Source organism: Vipera berus, assembly GCF_964194415.1.
Source record: "Vipera berus genome assembly, chromosome: 1".
In the NCBI taxonomy this organism is placed as follows: domain Eukaryota; kingdom Metazoa; phylum Chordata; class Lepidosauria; order Squamata; family Viperidae; genus Vipera; species Vipera berus.
Genome location: NC_138202.1, coordinates 218,530,315 through 218,544,398, shown reverse-complemented (window position 1 = coordinate 218,544,398; position 14,084 = coordinate 218,530,315). Strand labels below are relative to the sequence as shown.

The following is a 14,084-nucleotide window of genomic DNA, read 5'->3' as shown; positions in this document are numbered from 1 at the left end:
TCACCTACACTCGGATGTGGCCCTTAGGTCATGGCTGTGCTGCCTCATGGTACCGGCAGTCATTGGGGGGCAGGGTTGCAGCATGTGTGGAAAAGTGGGACCATGGCAGATATGGAGTTTGGCACTTGGAAATATGATGTCATTAGTGAGGTTGATCGAACAGATTATTCCCCCTGGCTTAAAATGGACATTTATAAATCTATGGCATACATTTTATATCACATAAGTATTTCATGAAAACACTTTTGTGTCCATTCTACTTGCTCTTACAAGCTATGTTCACATGATAAACTGAGTGAATGTAATATTCTACTGTATGACTGGTTTGTCTGTTTATAACCTTCAGTTGGGTGAAACGGCAACATTTTTTGAACCAACATACTTCAAATGAATCCAAAATACAGGACCTATGACTCCAGTGGGATTGAAATTTGGCAAAGTTTTGGGAGCTTCAGCACTGACATAATTATGTGATTATAATTTCCAACACTTCCTGCCAGTTTCCCTCAAGAAAAGTCAGCAGTGAAATCAGCAGGAAGTTGTAGGTTCTTTCTGTCCCATCGCGTCTTTACCTATTGTTTCTACATTTAGATAAGGAAATATCTTTGAAATGATCACTCAGTGAGGCACTGGTTGTCTAATACAGGGCTTTTCAACCAGTGGTACGGGTACCACCTGTGGTACATTGGCACCTGGCAGGTGGTACGCGACTATCCTAGAAAAGTGGTAGTGGGGGAGGGGAATGAGCTGAACTGGTGGCAGCACCGCACAAGCCTGAGTGAGAAATAGCTGGAGCTGCAGGGCTGTCAGGGCTCAGCGGAAGCGCCAGGATCAGCACCACTTTCCAGATGATTGGCACTTCTTTGGGGCTGTCAGGGCTCAGCAGAAGCGCCAGGATCAGTGCCAGGCTCCAGCTGGAGCTCGGTGCTGATCCTGGAACGTCTGCTGAGCCTAGAAGCACTGATCAGCTGGAATGTTGCAGCATTTCCAGGGTCTTGTGATTTACAGTGGGACAAAAAAGTATTTAGTCAGCCACCAATTGTGCAAGTTCTCCCACTTAAAAAGATGAGAGAGGCCTGTAATTTTCATCATAGGTATACCTCAACTATGAGAGACAAAATGGGGGGGGAAAGAATCCAGGAAATCACATTGTAGGATTTCTAACGAATTTATTTGCAAATTATGGTAGAAAATAAATATTTGGTCAATAGCAAAAGTCCATCTCAATACTTGGTTATATACCCTTTGTTGGCAATGACAGAGGTCAAACGTTTTCTGTAAGTCTTCACAAGGTTTGCACACACTGTTGCTGGTATTTTGGCCCATTCCTCCATGCAGATCTCCTCTAGAGCAGTGATGTTTTGGGGCTGTCGCTGGGCAACACGGACTTTCAACTCCCTCCAAAGGTTTTCTATGGGGTTGAGATCTGGAGACTGGCTAGGCCACTCCAGGACCTTGAAATGCTTCTTACAAAGCCACTCCTTAATTGCCCGGGCGGTGTGTTTGGGATCATTGTCGTGCTGAAAGACCCAGCCATGTTTCATCTTCAGTGCCCTTGCTGATGGAAGGAGGTTTTCACTCAAAATCTCACAATACATGGCCCCATTCATTCTTTCCTTTACACGGATCAGTCGTCCTGGTCCCTTTGCAGAAAAACAGCCCCAAAGCATGATGTTTCCACCCCCGTGCTTCACAGTAGGTATGGTGTTCTTTGGATGCAACTCAGCATTCTTCCTCCTCCAAACACGAGTTGAGTTTTTACCAAACAGTTCTACTTTGGTTTCATCTGACCATATGACATTCTCCCAATCCTGTTCTGGATCATCCAAATGCTCTCTAGCAAACTTCAGACGGGCCCGGACATGTACTGGTTGAGCTCCGGATGGCACCGGATCTCCGCTCCTTCCGGCGCGGGTTAAAGACCCATTTATTCGAACAAGCTGGCCTGGCCTGATGGGGAGTTAATTTAGGGTTTTAATATTTGTATATTCTTACTGTTTTATTTTGGGCAATAATTTAATTCTTTTTTAACTTTTGTACTTTTGTATTTTTATTATATGCCCTGTTCACCGCCCTGAGTCCTTCGGGAGAAGGGCGGTATAAAAATTTAATAAACTTAAACTTAAAACTTAAACTTAAGCAGTGGGACGTGTCTGGCACTGCAGGATTTGAGTCCCTGGCGGCGTAGTGTGTTACTGATGGTAGCCTTTGTTACTTTGGTCCCAGCTCTCTGCAGGTCATTCACTAGGTCCCCCTGTGTGGTTCTGGGATTTTTGCTCACCGTTCTTGTGATCATTTTGACCCCACGGGGTGAGATCTTGTGTGGAGCCCCAGAACGAGGGAGATTATCAGTGGTCTTGTATGTCTTCCATTTTCTAATAATTGCTCCCACAGTTGATTTCTTCACACCAAGCTGCTTGCCTATTGCAAATTCAGTCTTCCCAGCATGGTGCAGGTCTACAATTTTGTTTCTGGTATCCTTCGACAGCTCTTTGATCTTGGCCATAGTGGAGTTTGGAGTGTGACTGTTTGAGGTTGTGGACTGGTGTCTTTTATACTGATAACAAGTTCAACCAGGTGCCATTCATACAGGTAACGAGTGGAGGACAGAGGAGCCTCTTAAAGAAGAAGTTACAGGTCTGTGAGAGCCAGAAATCTTGCTTGTTTGTAGGTGACGAAATACTTATTTTACCGAGGAATGTACGAATTAATTCATTAGAAATCCTACAATGTGATTTCCTGGATTATTTCCCCCTATTTTGTCTCTCATAGTTGAGGTATACCTATGATGAAAATTACAGGCCTCTCTCATCTTTTTAAGTGGGAGAACTTGCACAATTGGTGGCTGACTAAATACTTTTTTTCCCCACTGTACATTCAGATGCCTGGCAATTGATTCATATTTATGATGGTCAGTGTCCCAGGATCATGTGAAGTGACCAAAACCTGCTGCAACCACCCAGCAGACGGGGGGGGGGGAATAAAAACCAAACACCCCATCCCCGCTGCCAATCCTCAACAGAAATGCTCACAACAATGAAAACCTCGGACAGGAGGAAGAGTGCCGCCGGGCGGGCAGGCAGGTGTCTTGCTCAGCTGTGGCTTCGGGAGCACTTTTTTCAGTGCCATTGTAACTTTGAACAGTCACTTAGCAAACTGTTGTAAGTCGAGGACTACCTGTACTTCATTACTTTTTCCCCTTTTTGGGGGGTGTCAAGTTTTTGATACCTTGCTAGGTGACTGATGGTACTCGATGTTGCCATATCCTGAAAGTGGTACAATGGGTGAAAAGGTTGAAAAGCCCTGGTCTAATAGCATGTTTTTTTCTTAAATCTGATATAAATTGAAGAACTTTGTTCCATCCCAGAATTGAGAGATAGTGAATGGTGTCATGAAATGGTTAGAAAGAATGGGAGATCCTTGTCTTTGAACAATTTTTTCTTTGTATGGTAGTACACGAGCATAAAATATTTTTTGGAACTGATAGATCAATAGATAGCATGTTGTACTGCAGCATGGGAAATTGATGGCTCTCCAAACATTGAACTACAGCTTGTAGTAGCTATAAGATGATGATGATGAAGATGATGATGATGCTATGCCAGTGATGGCTAACCTTTTAGAGACCGAGTACCCAAAAAATGCCCCCCACCCGTCCCCGCTCTGCCCTACCCGCTGGGCCACCCACCACCTCCATGCCCCACCACAGATCACCCAGCCAGCCCAGCAATGCCACGGTGGCCATGTCCTCTGCCCGTGCCCCACAGCATCATCTGCGCGCAATGGGGTTCAAGGGTGGATTCTTGTCCCCACTGCCTGGCTACCATGTCCTTGGCTGCACAGCTTTGCGTGGGCCACACCTGGGAGCGACTCTCCTCCGGGGGGACTGCTGGTGAGGATGGGGGCTGTGGCGACAGTGCGTGTGCCCACAGAGAGGGCTCCAAGTGCCGCCTCTGGCACGCATGCCATAGGTTTGCCACCACTGTGCTATGCCAACAATGTAGCAAGTGGGGTAGCAATAATACGTGCATCATGACTTTGTTGTGCAATTGATACAAAATATGTAATTCAGCCGTGATCGTGCAGTGGTTAGTATGCAGTATAGCAAGCTAACTAATTCTGCCAACTGCCAGCAGTTTGATTCTCACCAGCTCAAGGTTGACTCAGTTTTCCATCTTTCCAAGGTGGGTAAAATGAGGACCCAGATTGTTAGGGGGAATTATGCTGGCTTTGTAAACTGCTGAGAGAGGGCTGCGAAGCACTATGAAGGAGTATATAAGCCTAAGAGCTTTTGCTATTGCTACGTGTCAGGTCATGAGGTAAAATGATGAAAGTATATAACTTGTGAAATTTGTATTATGATGTCATAACAAACTCAGTATTATTCTGATGACATCTGTTTATCAGGTATGTATATTTTGTTATTAATTCAGCAGCATCTGGAAAGCCACTGCTTTTTTCACTCCAACAGCACAAAATTGCCATCTAATACTTGTAGAAGTGAGATTAATTACTGCTTGCAATTAGAAAAAATGAACTACAATGCTGATTAAAATTATCAGTCAGTTCAACAGAAAATTGCATGTAATTTTTAGTTTCCATGTGTTCTTGGGGCTATGAATCTTGCCCTTCTTGGAGATCTTAAAACATTTTATTTTTTGGCAGTAAAATAAACCTATTTCATGGTGATTGCTCAGGCATCTGATTCAGAGAGTAATTCCCTTTGTGTGATATATTCCACTCTGAGTAGCACACTACCCAGAGATTAGCAGCCTTTTTTAAAATTTGCTACAGAAAGGCTGCAAAATCTGCTTCATGTTTCTCCATTAGTACAAAGTTAAGGCAGCTACTTCTTTTCTCTGGAATAGATCCAGAAGCTCAAAATTCAAGAATTAATGACTAACCCCTTTCTTACTAGAGTTCACATACTGTCTTGCAGATTATTAGCAAAGCCAAAATCAACAGGGTCCTTTAACTCAGAAAACAAAGAAAAAAAATGCAAAATAGACATGTTTTCCCTCCTTCCAAATAAATAGCAGTTATTCCTTGGGAGACCATATTCCTCAACAGCCTTCAGTGGGGTGCAAATGTTGGTGATTATTTCAGTCAATTCACATATTGAATCCTTATTAGCAAACAGGTATTTCCGTATACTGCTGTTTTAACAAAATTAATAAACAAGAAAAAGGCATGGCATGTGGAACAACTTTGTCCAAAATGTACACAGCTATATAATTAAAAGTATCACATTTGCATCTCGTTAACGCTTTTCCCTGTTGAAAATGGAACAGGTCCTTTTAGGTACAAGATAATATGTTAATGCTGGGCAGTAATTACAATTGGTGGGATTTGTCTCAGATATAAAGTGATCAGGTTTTTTTTTAATGGTCAGTTTTTAGGCCCAAATCCCTTAAATGTCTACTTCGGAGAATGCTTCCCCCCATTGGCTACCAGGAGGGAGGGTTGGAATTTGCCACTAAAGGAGACATCTAAGGAAAATATCTGAGGTATTCAATAACAGAGCAATTGCTGTGAATTTTTAACTATACTTCTTTACATACTGCAGTGTGGGAAGAAAACTTGGATCCTCTTGGTTGTTGCTAAATAAAAGGCAGTGGTGAAGGAAGCTAGTTCCTATAACTCAGCAGCATCTGAAGAGCCACAATATCTGAATTTTGGAAGTATTTATTTATCACATTACTACCTCCCTCATCTCAGCTAATTAACTCTGTGTTTGCATGGATGGCTGGATGTACAGAGAGAGAGAAAGAGAGGGGGAGAGAGAGAGGGAGGGAGGGGAGAGAGAATAAATAGCTAAATAAAACCATGTAAACACTGTTTCTTTGAAGTACTGGAGTAGAAGATTGTGAAGATTCTATGAATGAATGTTATTCATTATGACAGCTATATTTTTCTTAAATTATTTAGGAAGAATTGTAATTATCTAATTAGACTCATTGCCCTGGTTCTTTCTTGTGGCCAAGAACCACACAAAGCTGTTTGTGAACAAGTTCATACTATTACAGGCAATCAAATGTTACAAAAATAATTGCTCCAGAAGATGTTTAAGACCACCGCAATCCTCTTTTGTCCCTTAAGTCAAATTCAGTGATGTGCTCTTTTGTACATACGAAAAAAATAACACAACATCCACTACTGATATTTAGTAGATATTAATGTCGTAGATATTTATGTATGTATTAAATGATATACACTACCTAAAGTGGATGGACTTAAAATTGTAAACACCAGGAATACCCATCATAGTTCAGTGGCTCTGGCTCAAAAAGCGCTATTTGTACCAGTAGCTTCAAACTTTCTTTGACGCAGCAGCTCCGTAGCAGACAATGGCTCAGCAGTCCTAGATGAATTGTCTATCTGCTCTGCTCTTCCATGGCTGCCTTTCACAAATCTCAGTAGATGACAAATAGCAGCTGGTGTAACGCCAGGAATGCGACTGAGAGCGCCGATCTAAAACCAGAGAAGGCAAAAGAGCTGGTTTTAGAATATGGTAACTGCAGCAAGGCTATTACTGTATATGCACAAAGACAGAAGACTACAAAAACACCCAAAGAAAAGGGATTGAAAATAACAAAGAGTTTACAGAAATGGTTAAACTGACTTGTCTGGTTAGAGAAGAAATAATTGCTACCTTTATAAAAGATTGGAAAGCCTTTATGGTCTTTTTTTGCTAAGAATAGATAAAAAAATAAATTGGTGAAGTCTAGATTTACTGATTAAAAAGGAGGTGTTTATGGGGAGAAGATAACCAAGACAAACAATTTGGGAGGGTGGAGATGGTAACTATTATATTTGTAACTGCTACAAAAATTGGAAGTAGTTTCTTTAGATATATTTTTCCTTTTTTAATTCAAATAAAGGCAGACTGCTCGTCTACTTATACATAACATCACATTTGAAAATTACTTGTCCAGGATACACATAACACTGACTGTTTACACAGCATTCATTAAGTTTTCTGCTTCCTCCAGTACTTTACCGTTGGGGGGCGGTGGGCATCCAGTATCTCTCGTACTTCCTGGGATAGAGATACATCGATAGTGAGATAATCCAGGTCCTCGGGTAAACGGAGAGCTTCATCTTGACGTACTTCCTCTATTTCCAGCTTTTGATTGGCCACATGGAAGCCATAAACAGCTTGTAGGAAAAGCCATGAAAATAATTTTAAAAAATGATTGAAGAAACAAAAAACAGGAAAAAAAAATCTCAACTGCATACTCTGACAATTGCTTAGGATTTCTGATGCATTCCTTAATGTGAATGAGGAATAAATGCCTTATCACAGGGGTGTCAAACTCAATTTCATTGAGGGCCGCATCAGCATTGTGGTTGCCCTCAAGGGGCCGGGTGGGTATGGCCAGGGTGGGTGTGGCCTACTGGGTGGGCGTGGCTAGAGTGCGTATGGCCTACTGGGTGGGCATGGCCAGCTCTACATCGTTCGCATGAAGGGTGCCTATGGGGGCCTGGGCAGAAGTGGAACAGATCTGAGGGTCTCTGGCAGAAGGAGGGTCTCTGGGCCAGGGCCAAGGCAGTGGGGGCCGTTCCCTCGCTGTTTCCAGGATGGCTTCGAGGGCCACATGAAACCACTTCACGGGCCGTATCCGGCCCCCGGGCCTTGTGTTTGACATGTCTGCCTTATCATGAGCAATAACATCACAAGAAAAGTGGATGTAGGTAAGCTTGGCTTTTTTCAAAGTCACAAGTTAAGGTCTGGAAATAATTCCATTGTATTCAATTTCATTTTTTCCATAGTTCATGCAACCAATTTTCTTCTGCATTGCAGAAGGAACAAACTCTTTCTTTCTACAGCACCTATTTTTCACAGAAATTCAGCATGTCCACAGTTTGGGAAGAATTTACTACCTATGTCTTGAGATAATTTCTTGCAAAAGAAATTCTATGGCTATTATAATTATTTACCCCCAATAAAATATTCTGTACCTTCTATTTTCAGCCTTTCTGCAAGTGGTTTCCATTCAGTGAATTTTTTCATGGATTCTGGGAGAGCTCTAGCCAAAACATCCATACTGACCTCTGGATTCTGAAAGATTTCTAGAGCACTGAACAAAAAGAAACAAACCATTCTATTATTAAGCAGTAAAATAATCTCCACGTTTGTCAGAGGAAGGAAGGTTATAACATTAAAAACTTTAGTTAATTTCTATTTCCATAGAATTCTGAATTATATGTCTAAAATATTTTTAAATCTGCTAATAAATGGGGAGTCCATTTGGTCTAGTGATTAAGGCACAGGCTAGAATGCCAGAAACTCTGAGTTCAAGTCCTGCCTTAGCCATGAAAGACAGGTGGGTGGTTTTAGGCCAATAATTTTCTCTTACCCAACCCATCTCACAGGGTGGCTGTGGTGGGGAAAATAGGAGGAGGAAGATGTGTTGGATATGTTCACCACCTTGAGTTATTTGTACAAATAATAAAGGCAGGATAGAAATAAATATGTAAAATAAATTTAAAAAGCAACTACACATCAGAATTTGAGGAAAAAGAACTATATGAAAAATAGCAAATTTATCACAACTGAACATATATATATATATAAAAATCAAATGGTATTTACATAAAGGAAAAGATTAGAGGTCCCTGCATATCTGATACTTTTCTCAAAATTATGAAAGGAATGTTCTATCCTGTTTGTCATGCGTGGGACATGACGCTCATACAAAAGGGGTAAAACTTGCAGAATAATTCTACCCTCATCATTTGTATCTTCTTCTCCATGGAATTAAGGGCTCTCAATAGTGTTTTATTGGTTGCTCTCTTGACATGCAACATAAATGTTCACATAAGAACATTTAATAATGTTAAATAAAAACATAGGGTAGCAGAACTTTGTATTTGAATTCTATTTTTGTAAGCCCCCCAGAGTCATTCTGAGTGAGTTGGACAGTTATATAAATTTTCTTAATAATAATAATAATAAAGTAATGAAAGTAGAGCTACAAAGAAAAATGAGTTGTTATTTAGAAAAGTTGGTATAAGTAAGACTTCAATCCTAAAACTACTTTGACTTTTTAAAATTAAAAATGATATTTTTATTTTGACTAGATGAAGAATATTTTCTGGAATTAGGCAAAATCCAGTTTTACTCTCCATATACTTATGCAGGCAACAAATGCATGATTATTTTAGTCACTATCTCAAATTTGTCCCTCAATTCCATACTTTATATTTTATTTAAAAGTATTTATTCCTAAAATAAAGTACTTTGAAAAAAATATATACCCAGGAACTCTTTTTCTGTTTTGAAATTTTGATTAAAGAATTGACTACATTTGAATCACAAATTTTCAGCAGATTATTTAATTTTTTCCTATAAAAAAAGTACTTATTATAGTTCCTACTTAATCTAACTGAAGTCATCAGCACACAGGCCCTGATCCTACCTAAGGACCAGGTTACTTATGGAGTAACTTCTATATGTTCCTCCTTGGGTCTTAAGATTTTCCAAGGGGGCCCTCCTTGAAATCTTCCCATCAAAGAGGTAAAGTGGGTCTCTACAAGGAAGATGGCGTCCCCTCATTTATAAAATGCCTTCCCCAGAGAGGCTCAAGTGGCACCCACATAAGCATCAATTTGAACCAGATGAAAAAGACCTGTTTTAATCGGCTTTTAATTGTATTTTAAGTGATATTGTTTTAGAATTGGAATGATCACCTTTCTGCTCCTTAGTTTGTGTGTGCTTTTATTTGCATTTCATTTCATTTCATTTCATTATTTGGTATTTTTATTCAAATTGCATCTTTTAGTGAGTTTTATTGTAAAAGCCCTAAGAGCTTTGGCTACTGAGGCAGCTTAAACTTTTAAAGAAACAATTTTCCATTCCTCACACATCTGGGCTCATTCAAATCAGTGGTAAAGGAAATGTATTACATTTTTGAAGAACTCAAAGAACTTCTTAAAATCCATGACTCTTCCAGTTAAAGGTGAGAAATGGAATGCAAGAATGATGGTTTTATGCCTCAGCAAGCAAAACTCTAGAATAACAGCAAAAACCACAACCTGCGAGGGAAATGATGATGATGGCTCATTTTAGCTTCTGGAATGAGCTGCCGCCACATTTTATAGCCAAACCGAACAGACTTCAGTGCTTCCATTCCTTCTTCCAGCATCGCTTTCATCAGAGAAGCTTGTTCATACCGCTTTTGTGACACACAACCAGCTTCATGGTAGCCTTGGAAAGGTATACCAAAAAAATATAGAAATAAATAAGAAGGAACGGCACCTGGATGAGGACAGAATGAGGAGTGTAATCAAAACAGATGTTGAAGGAGTGACTACCTCGGAAGGTGAGCCTACTATCAGCATTGTCTGGTCGCAGAGACATCCGAAACTCTGCCCGGCTGGTGAACATCCGGTATGGCTCTTTGGTGCCAAGAGTGGTGAGATCATCAATCAAAACCCCAATGTATCCCTCGGTGCGACTGATGATAAAAGGAGGCTTCCCTTGGATCCTCAAGCCAGCATTGATTCCAGCAACAACCCCCTGCAAGATGAACATAGGCTAATAGGAGTTATAAGGAAAATATGACTGGATAGCAAATATTATTGGTCTGTTTGATGGGTTTTGGTGCCCGCTGAGCTACTTTAATTGTAGAGCAGTAAGGGGCAGCCAATTATTCATATATGGCTCTCCAATATCCTATTTGGGTCACAATGTCACAAGGAAGCTTGGCAGCTATAAGACTGAACTGTGACAAAAAAAATTCTTTAGTATTTCAAAAATGAAGGGTGAGAATAGGTGTGAGAGGCCTACAGGAGGCAAATCAATTTTGTTTTTAGCTTTAATGCTCTGCCTCTGGAAATCAATAGTCTAAAATGTTTACATCTGTCTAGTCACATCTCCGTATTAGTGGTGGGGAGAGACAGCAGATCAGGAAACTGAATTGATTAATTCTTTACAAATTGCCCATCTCTGCCCTAGAGAGAATCAACCTTAAAGACCTAGGAAAGTTCCTAGGAAAAAACCATGAGCCAATGATTCCAGCAGAAGAAAAACTGAAAATCTTAAAAGAATGCAAACAACAAATGGTTTAGAACAGACATGTCAAACACAAGGCCCGAGGGCCAGATCCGGCCCACGAAGTGGTTTCATGCGGCCCGTGAAGCCATCCTGGAAACAGTGAGGGAACGGCCCCCACTGCCTTGGCCCTGGCCCAGAGACCCTCCTTCTGCCAGAGACCCTCAGATCTGTCCCACTCCTGCCCAGGCCCCCATAGGCACCCTTGATGTGAATGATGTAGAGCTGGCCATGCCCACCCAGTAGGCCATATGCACTCTAGCCACGCCCACCCAGTAGGCCACGCCCACCTGGCCCCCTGAGGGCAACTGCAATGCTGATGCGGTCCTCAGTGAAATTGAGTTTGACACCCCTGGTTTAGAATAAGAAGAATAAGATCTACAGGGGAACCTCAGAAAGGAAAGCTGATGCAGATGATCAAAAGCTATGTAGATGAATGCCCACAGACAGAAGAAGCTCAGGTTCACTTTGTCACGCATTAAGCTGCTTTCTAATGCAAAACAGTCTGAAATATTAGCAAATAAATCCAGTCAAGTGGGAAGAAGGATGTATTGTATGGCTAGTCATTAACATCTAGTTGAGTAACATTTGACTTGAAAAGCCCTTAATGCATCAGATTGTAGCGCAAACAAAATAATTGACACATACCCAGTGACATCCTTGTTTTCCTTTAGAAAGTGCTTGGAATCAAGCATCCTTTTATTCAGAAAAACTGGGTTCATTTCCCCTTCCTTTTTAATGTCTAGGCCAGCCTTCATTTTTTTCATTGCCATTATTAATTTACCGTATATACTTGAGTATAAGCCGACTCGAGTATAAGCCGAGACCCCCAATTTCACCCCCAAAAACTGGAAAAAGTTATTGACTCGAGTATAAGCCGATCCGCCGTTCTGCAAGCCTCTGCCGCCAGCAGAGGCTCGATCCGCCATTTTGCAAGCCTGAATACACAGGAATACCCTGTGTGGCCGCGGCTCTTCGGCAGGTCTCCGTTCCTCCTGCCGACCTTTGGGGAGGTTTGGGCGCCTCCCCAAACCTCGGCAGGTCTCCGTTCCTCCTGCCGACCTTTGGGGAGGTTTGGGCGCCTCCCCAAACCTCCCCAAACCTCGGCAGGTCTCCGTTCCTCCTGCCGACCTTTGGGGAGGTTTGGGCGCCTCCCCAAACCTCCCCAAACCTCGGCAGGTCTCCGTTCCTCCTGCCGACCTTTGGGGAGGTTTGGGCGCCTCCCCAAACCTCGGCAGGTCTCCGTTCCTCCTGCCGACCTTTGGGGAGGTTTGGGCGCCTCCCCAAACCTCTGCAGGTCTCCGTTCCTCCGCGCAGACCTGCCGACCTTTGGGGAGGTTTGGGCGCCTCCCCAAACCTCGGCAGGTCTCCGTTCCTCCTGCCGACCTTTGGGGAGGTTTGGGCGCCTCCCCAAACCTCGGCAGGTCTCCGTTCCTCCTGCCGACCTTTGGGGAGGTTTGGGCGCCTCCCCAAACCTCGGCAGGTCTCCGTTCCTCCTGCCGACCTTTGGGGAGGTTTGGGCGCCTCCCCAAACCTCGGCAGGTCTCCGTTCCTCCTGCCGACCTTTGGGGAGGTTTGGGCGCCTCCCCAAACCTCCCCAAACCTCGGCAGGTCTCCGTTCCTCCTGCCAACCTTTGGGGAGGTTTGGGCGCCTCCCCAAACCTCCCCAAACCTCTGCAGGTCTCCGTTCCTCCGCGCAGACCTGCCGACCTTTGGGGAGGTTTGGGCGCCTCCCCAAACCTCCCCAAACCTCGGCAGGTCTCCGTTCCTCCTGCCGACCTTTGGGGAGGTTTGGGCGCCTCCCCAAACCTCGGCAGGTCTCCGTTCCTCCTGCCGACCTTTGGGGAGGTTTGGGCGCCTCCCCAAACCTCCCCAAACCTCGGCAGGTCTCCGTTCCTCCTGCCGACCTTTGGGGAGGTTTGGGCGCCTCCCCAAACCTCGGCAGGTCTCCGTTCCTCCTGCCGACCTTTGGGGAGGTTTGGGCGCCTCCCCAAACCTCGGCAGGTCTCCGTTCCTGTTTGGGGAGGTTTGGGCGCCTCCCCAAACCTCCCCAAACCTCGGCAGGTCTCCGTTCCTCCGCGCAGACCTGCCGACGTTTGGGGAGGTTTGGGGAGGCGCCCAAACCTCCCCAAAGGTCGGCAGGAAGAACGGAGACCTGCCGAGGTTTGGGGAGGTTTGGGGAGGCGCCCAAACCTCCCCAAAGGTCGGCAGGTCTGCGCGGAGGAACGGAGACCTGCCGAGGTTTGGGGAGGCGCCCAAACCTCCCCAAACAGGAACGGAGACCTGCCGAGGTTTGGGGAGGTTTGGGGAGGCGCCCAAACCTCCCCAAACGTCGGCAGGTCTGCGCGGAGGAACGGAGACCTGCCGTGGTTTGGGGAGGTTTGGGGAGGCGCCCAAACCTCCCCAAACGTCGGCAGGTCTGCGCGGAGGAACGGAGACCTGCCGAGGTTTGGGGAGGCGCCCAAACCTCCCCAAACAGGAACGGAGACCTGCCGAGGTTTGGGGACGTTTGGGGAGGCGCCCAAACCTCCCCAAAGGTCGGCAGGTCTGCGCGGAGGAACGGAGACCTGCCGAGGTTTGGGGAGGTTTGGGGAGGCGCCCAAACCTCCCCAAACAGGAACGGAGACCTGCCGAGGTTTGGGGACGTTTGGGGAGGCGCCCAAACCTCCCCAAAGGTCGGCAGGTCTGCGCGGAGGAACGGAGACCTGCCGAGGTTTGGGGAGGTTTGGGGAGGCGCCCAAACCTCCCCAAACAGGAACGGAGACCTGCCGAGGTTTGGGGACGTTTGGGGAGGCGCCCAAACCTCCCCAAAGGTCGGCAGGTCTGCGCGGAGGAACGGAGACCTGCCGAGGTTTGGGGAGGTTTGGGGAGGCGCCCAAACCTCCCCAAACAGGAACGGAGACCTGCCGACGTTTGGGGAGGTTTGGGGAGGCGCCCAAACCTCCCCAAAGGTCGGCAGGAGGAACGGAGACCTGCCGAGGTTTGGGGAGGTTTGGGGAGGCGCCCAAACCTCCCCAAAGGTCGGCAG

The 14,084-nt window shown here is 44.7% G+C and overlaps 1 protein-coding gene across 2 annotated transcripts in view; it reads right to left on the bottom strand.

Annotated features, from left to right (window-relative positions):
- Nucleotides 1–14,084, bottom strand: part of MTO1 (mitochondrial tRNA translation optimization 1) — a 30,242-nt gene that overhangs the window by 3,051 nt on the left and 13,107 nt on the right. Inside the window, exons 8-12 of one of the 2 annotated variants that reach the window (XR_014024490.1) lie at nucleotides 10,318–10,522; nucleotides 10,039–10,210; nucleotides 7,963–8,081; nucleotides 7,001–7,158; nucleotides 6,219–6,471 (exon numbers count right to left, since the gene is read on the bottom strand). Coding sequence is in view for 1 of the 2 variants with exons in the window: in XM_081312695.1 (XP_081168821.1) it covers nucleotides 6,283–6,471; nucleotides 7,001–7,158; nucleotides 7,963–8,081; nucleotides 10,039–10,210; nucleotides 10,318–10,522 (843 nt within the window). In the remaining variant the exon portion in view is untranslated. Of the gene's footprint in view, nucleotides 1–5,077; nucleotides 6,472–7,000; nucleotides 7,159–7,962; nucleotides 8,082–10,038; nucleotides 10,211–10,317; nucleotides 10,523–14,084 lie in introns of those variants that run through there. The other variant, XM_081312695.1, reaches the window with a different exon arrangement.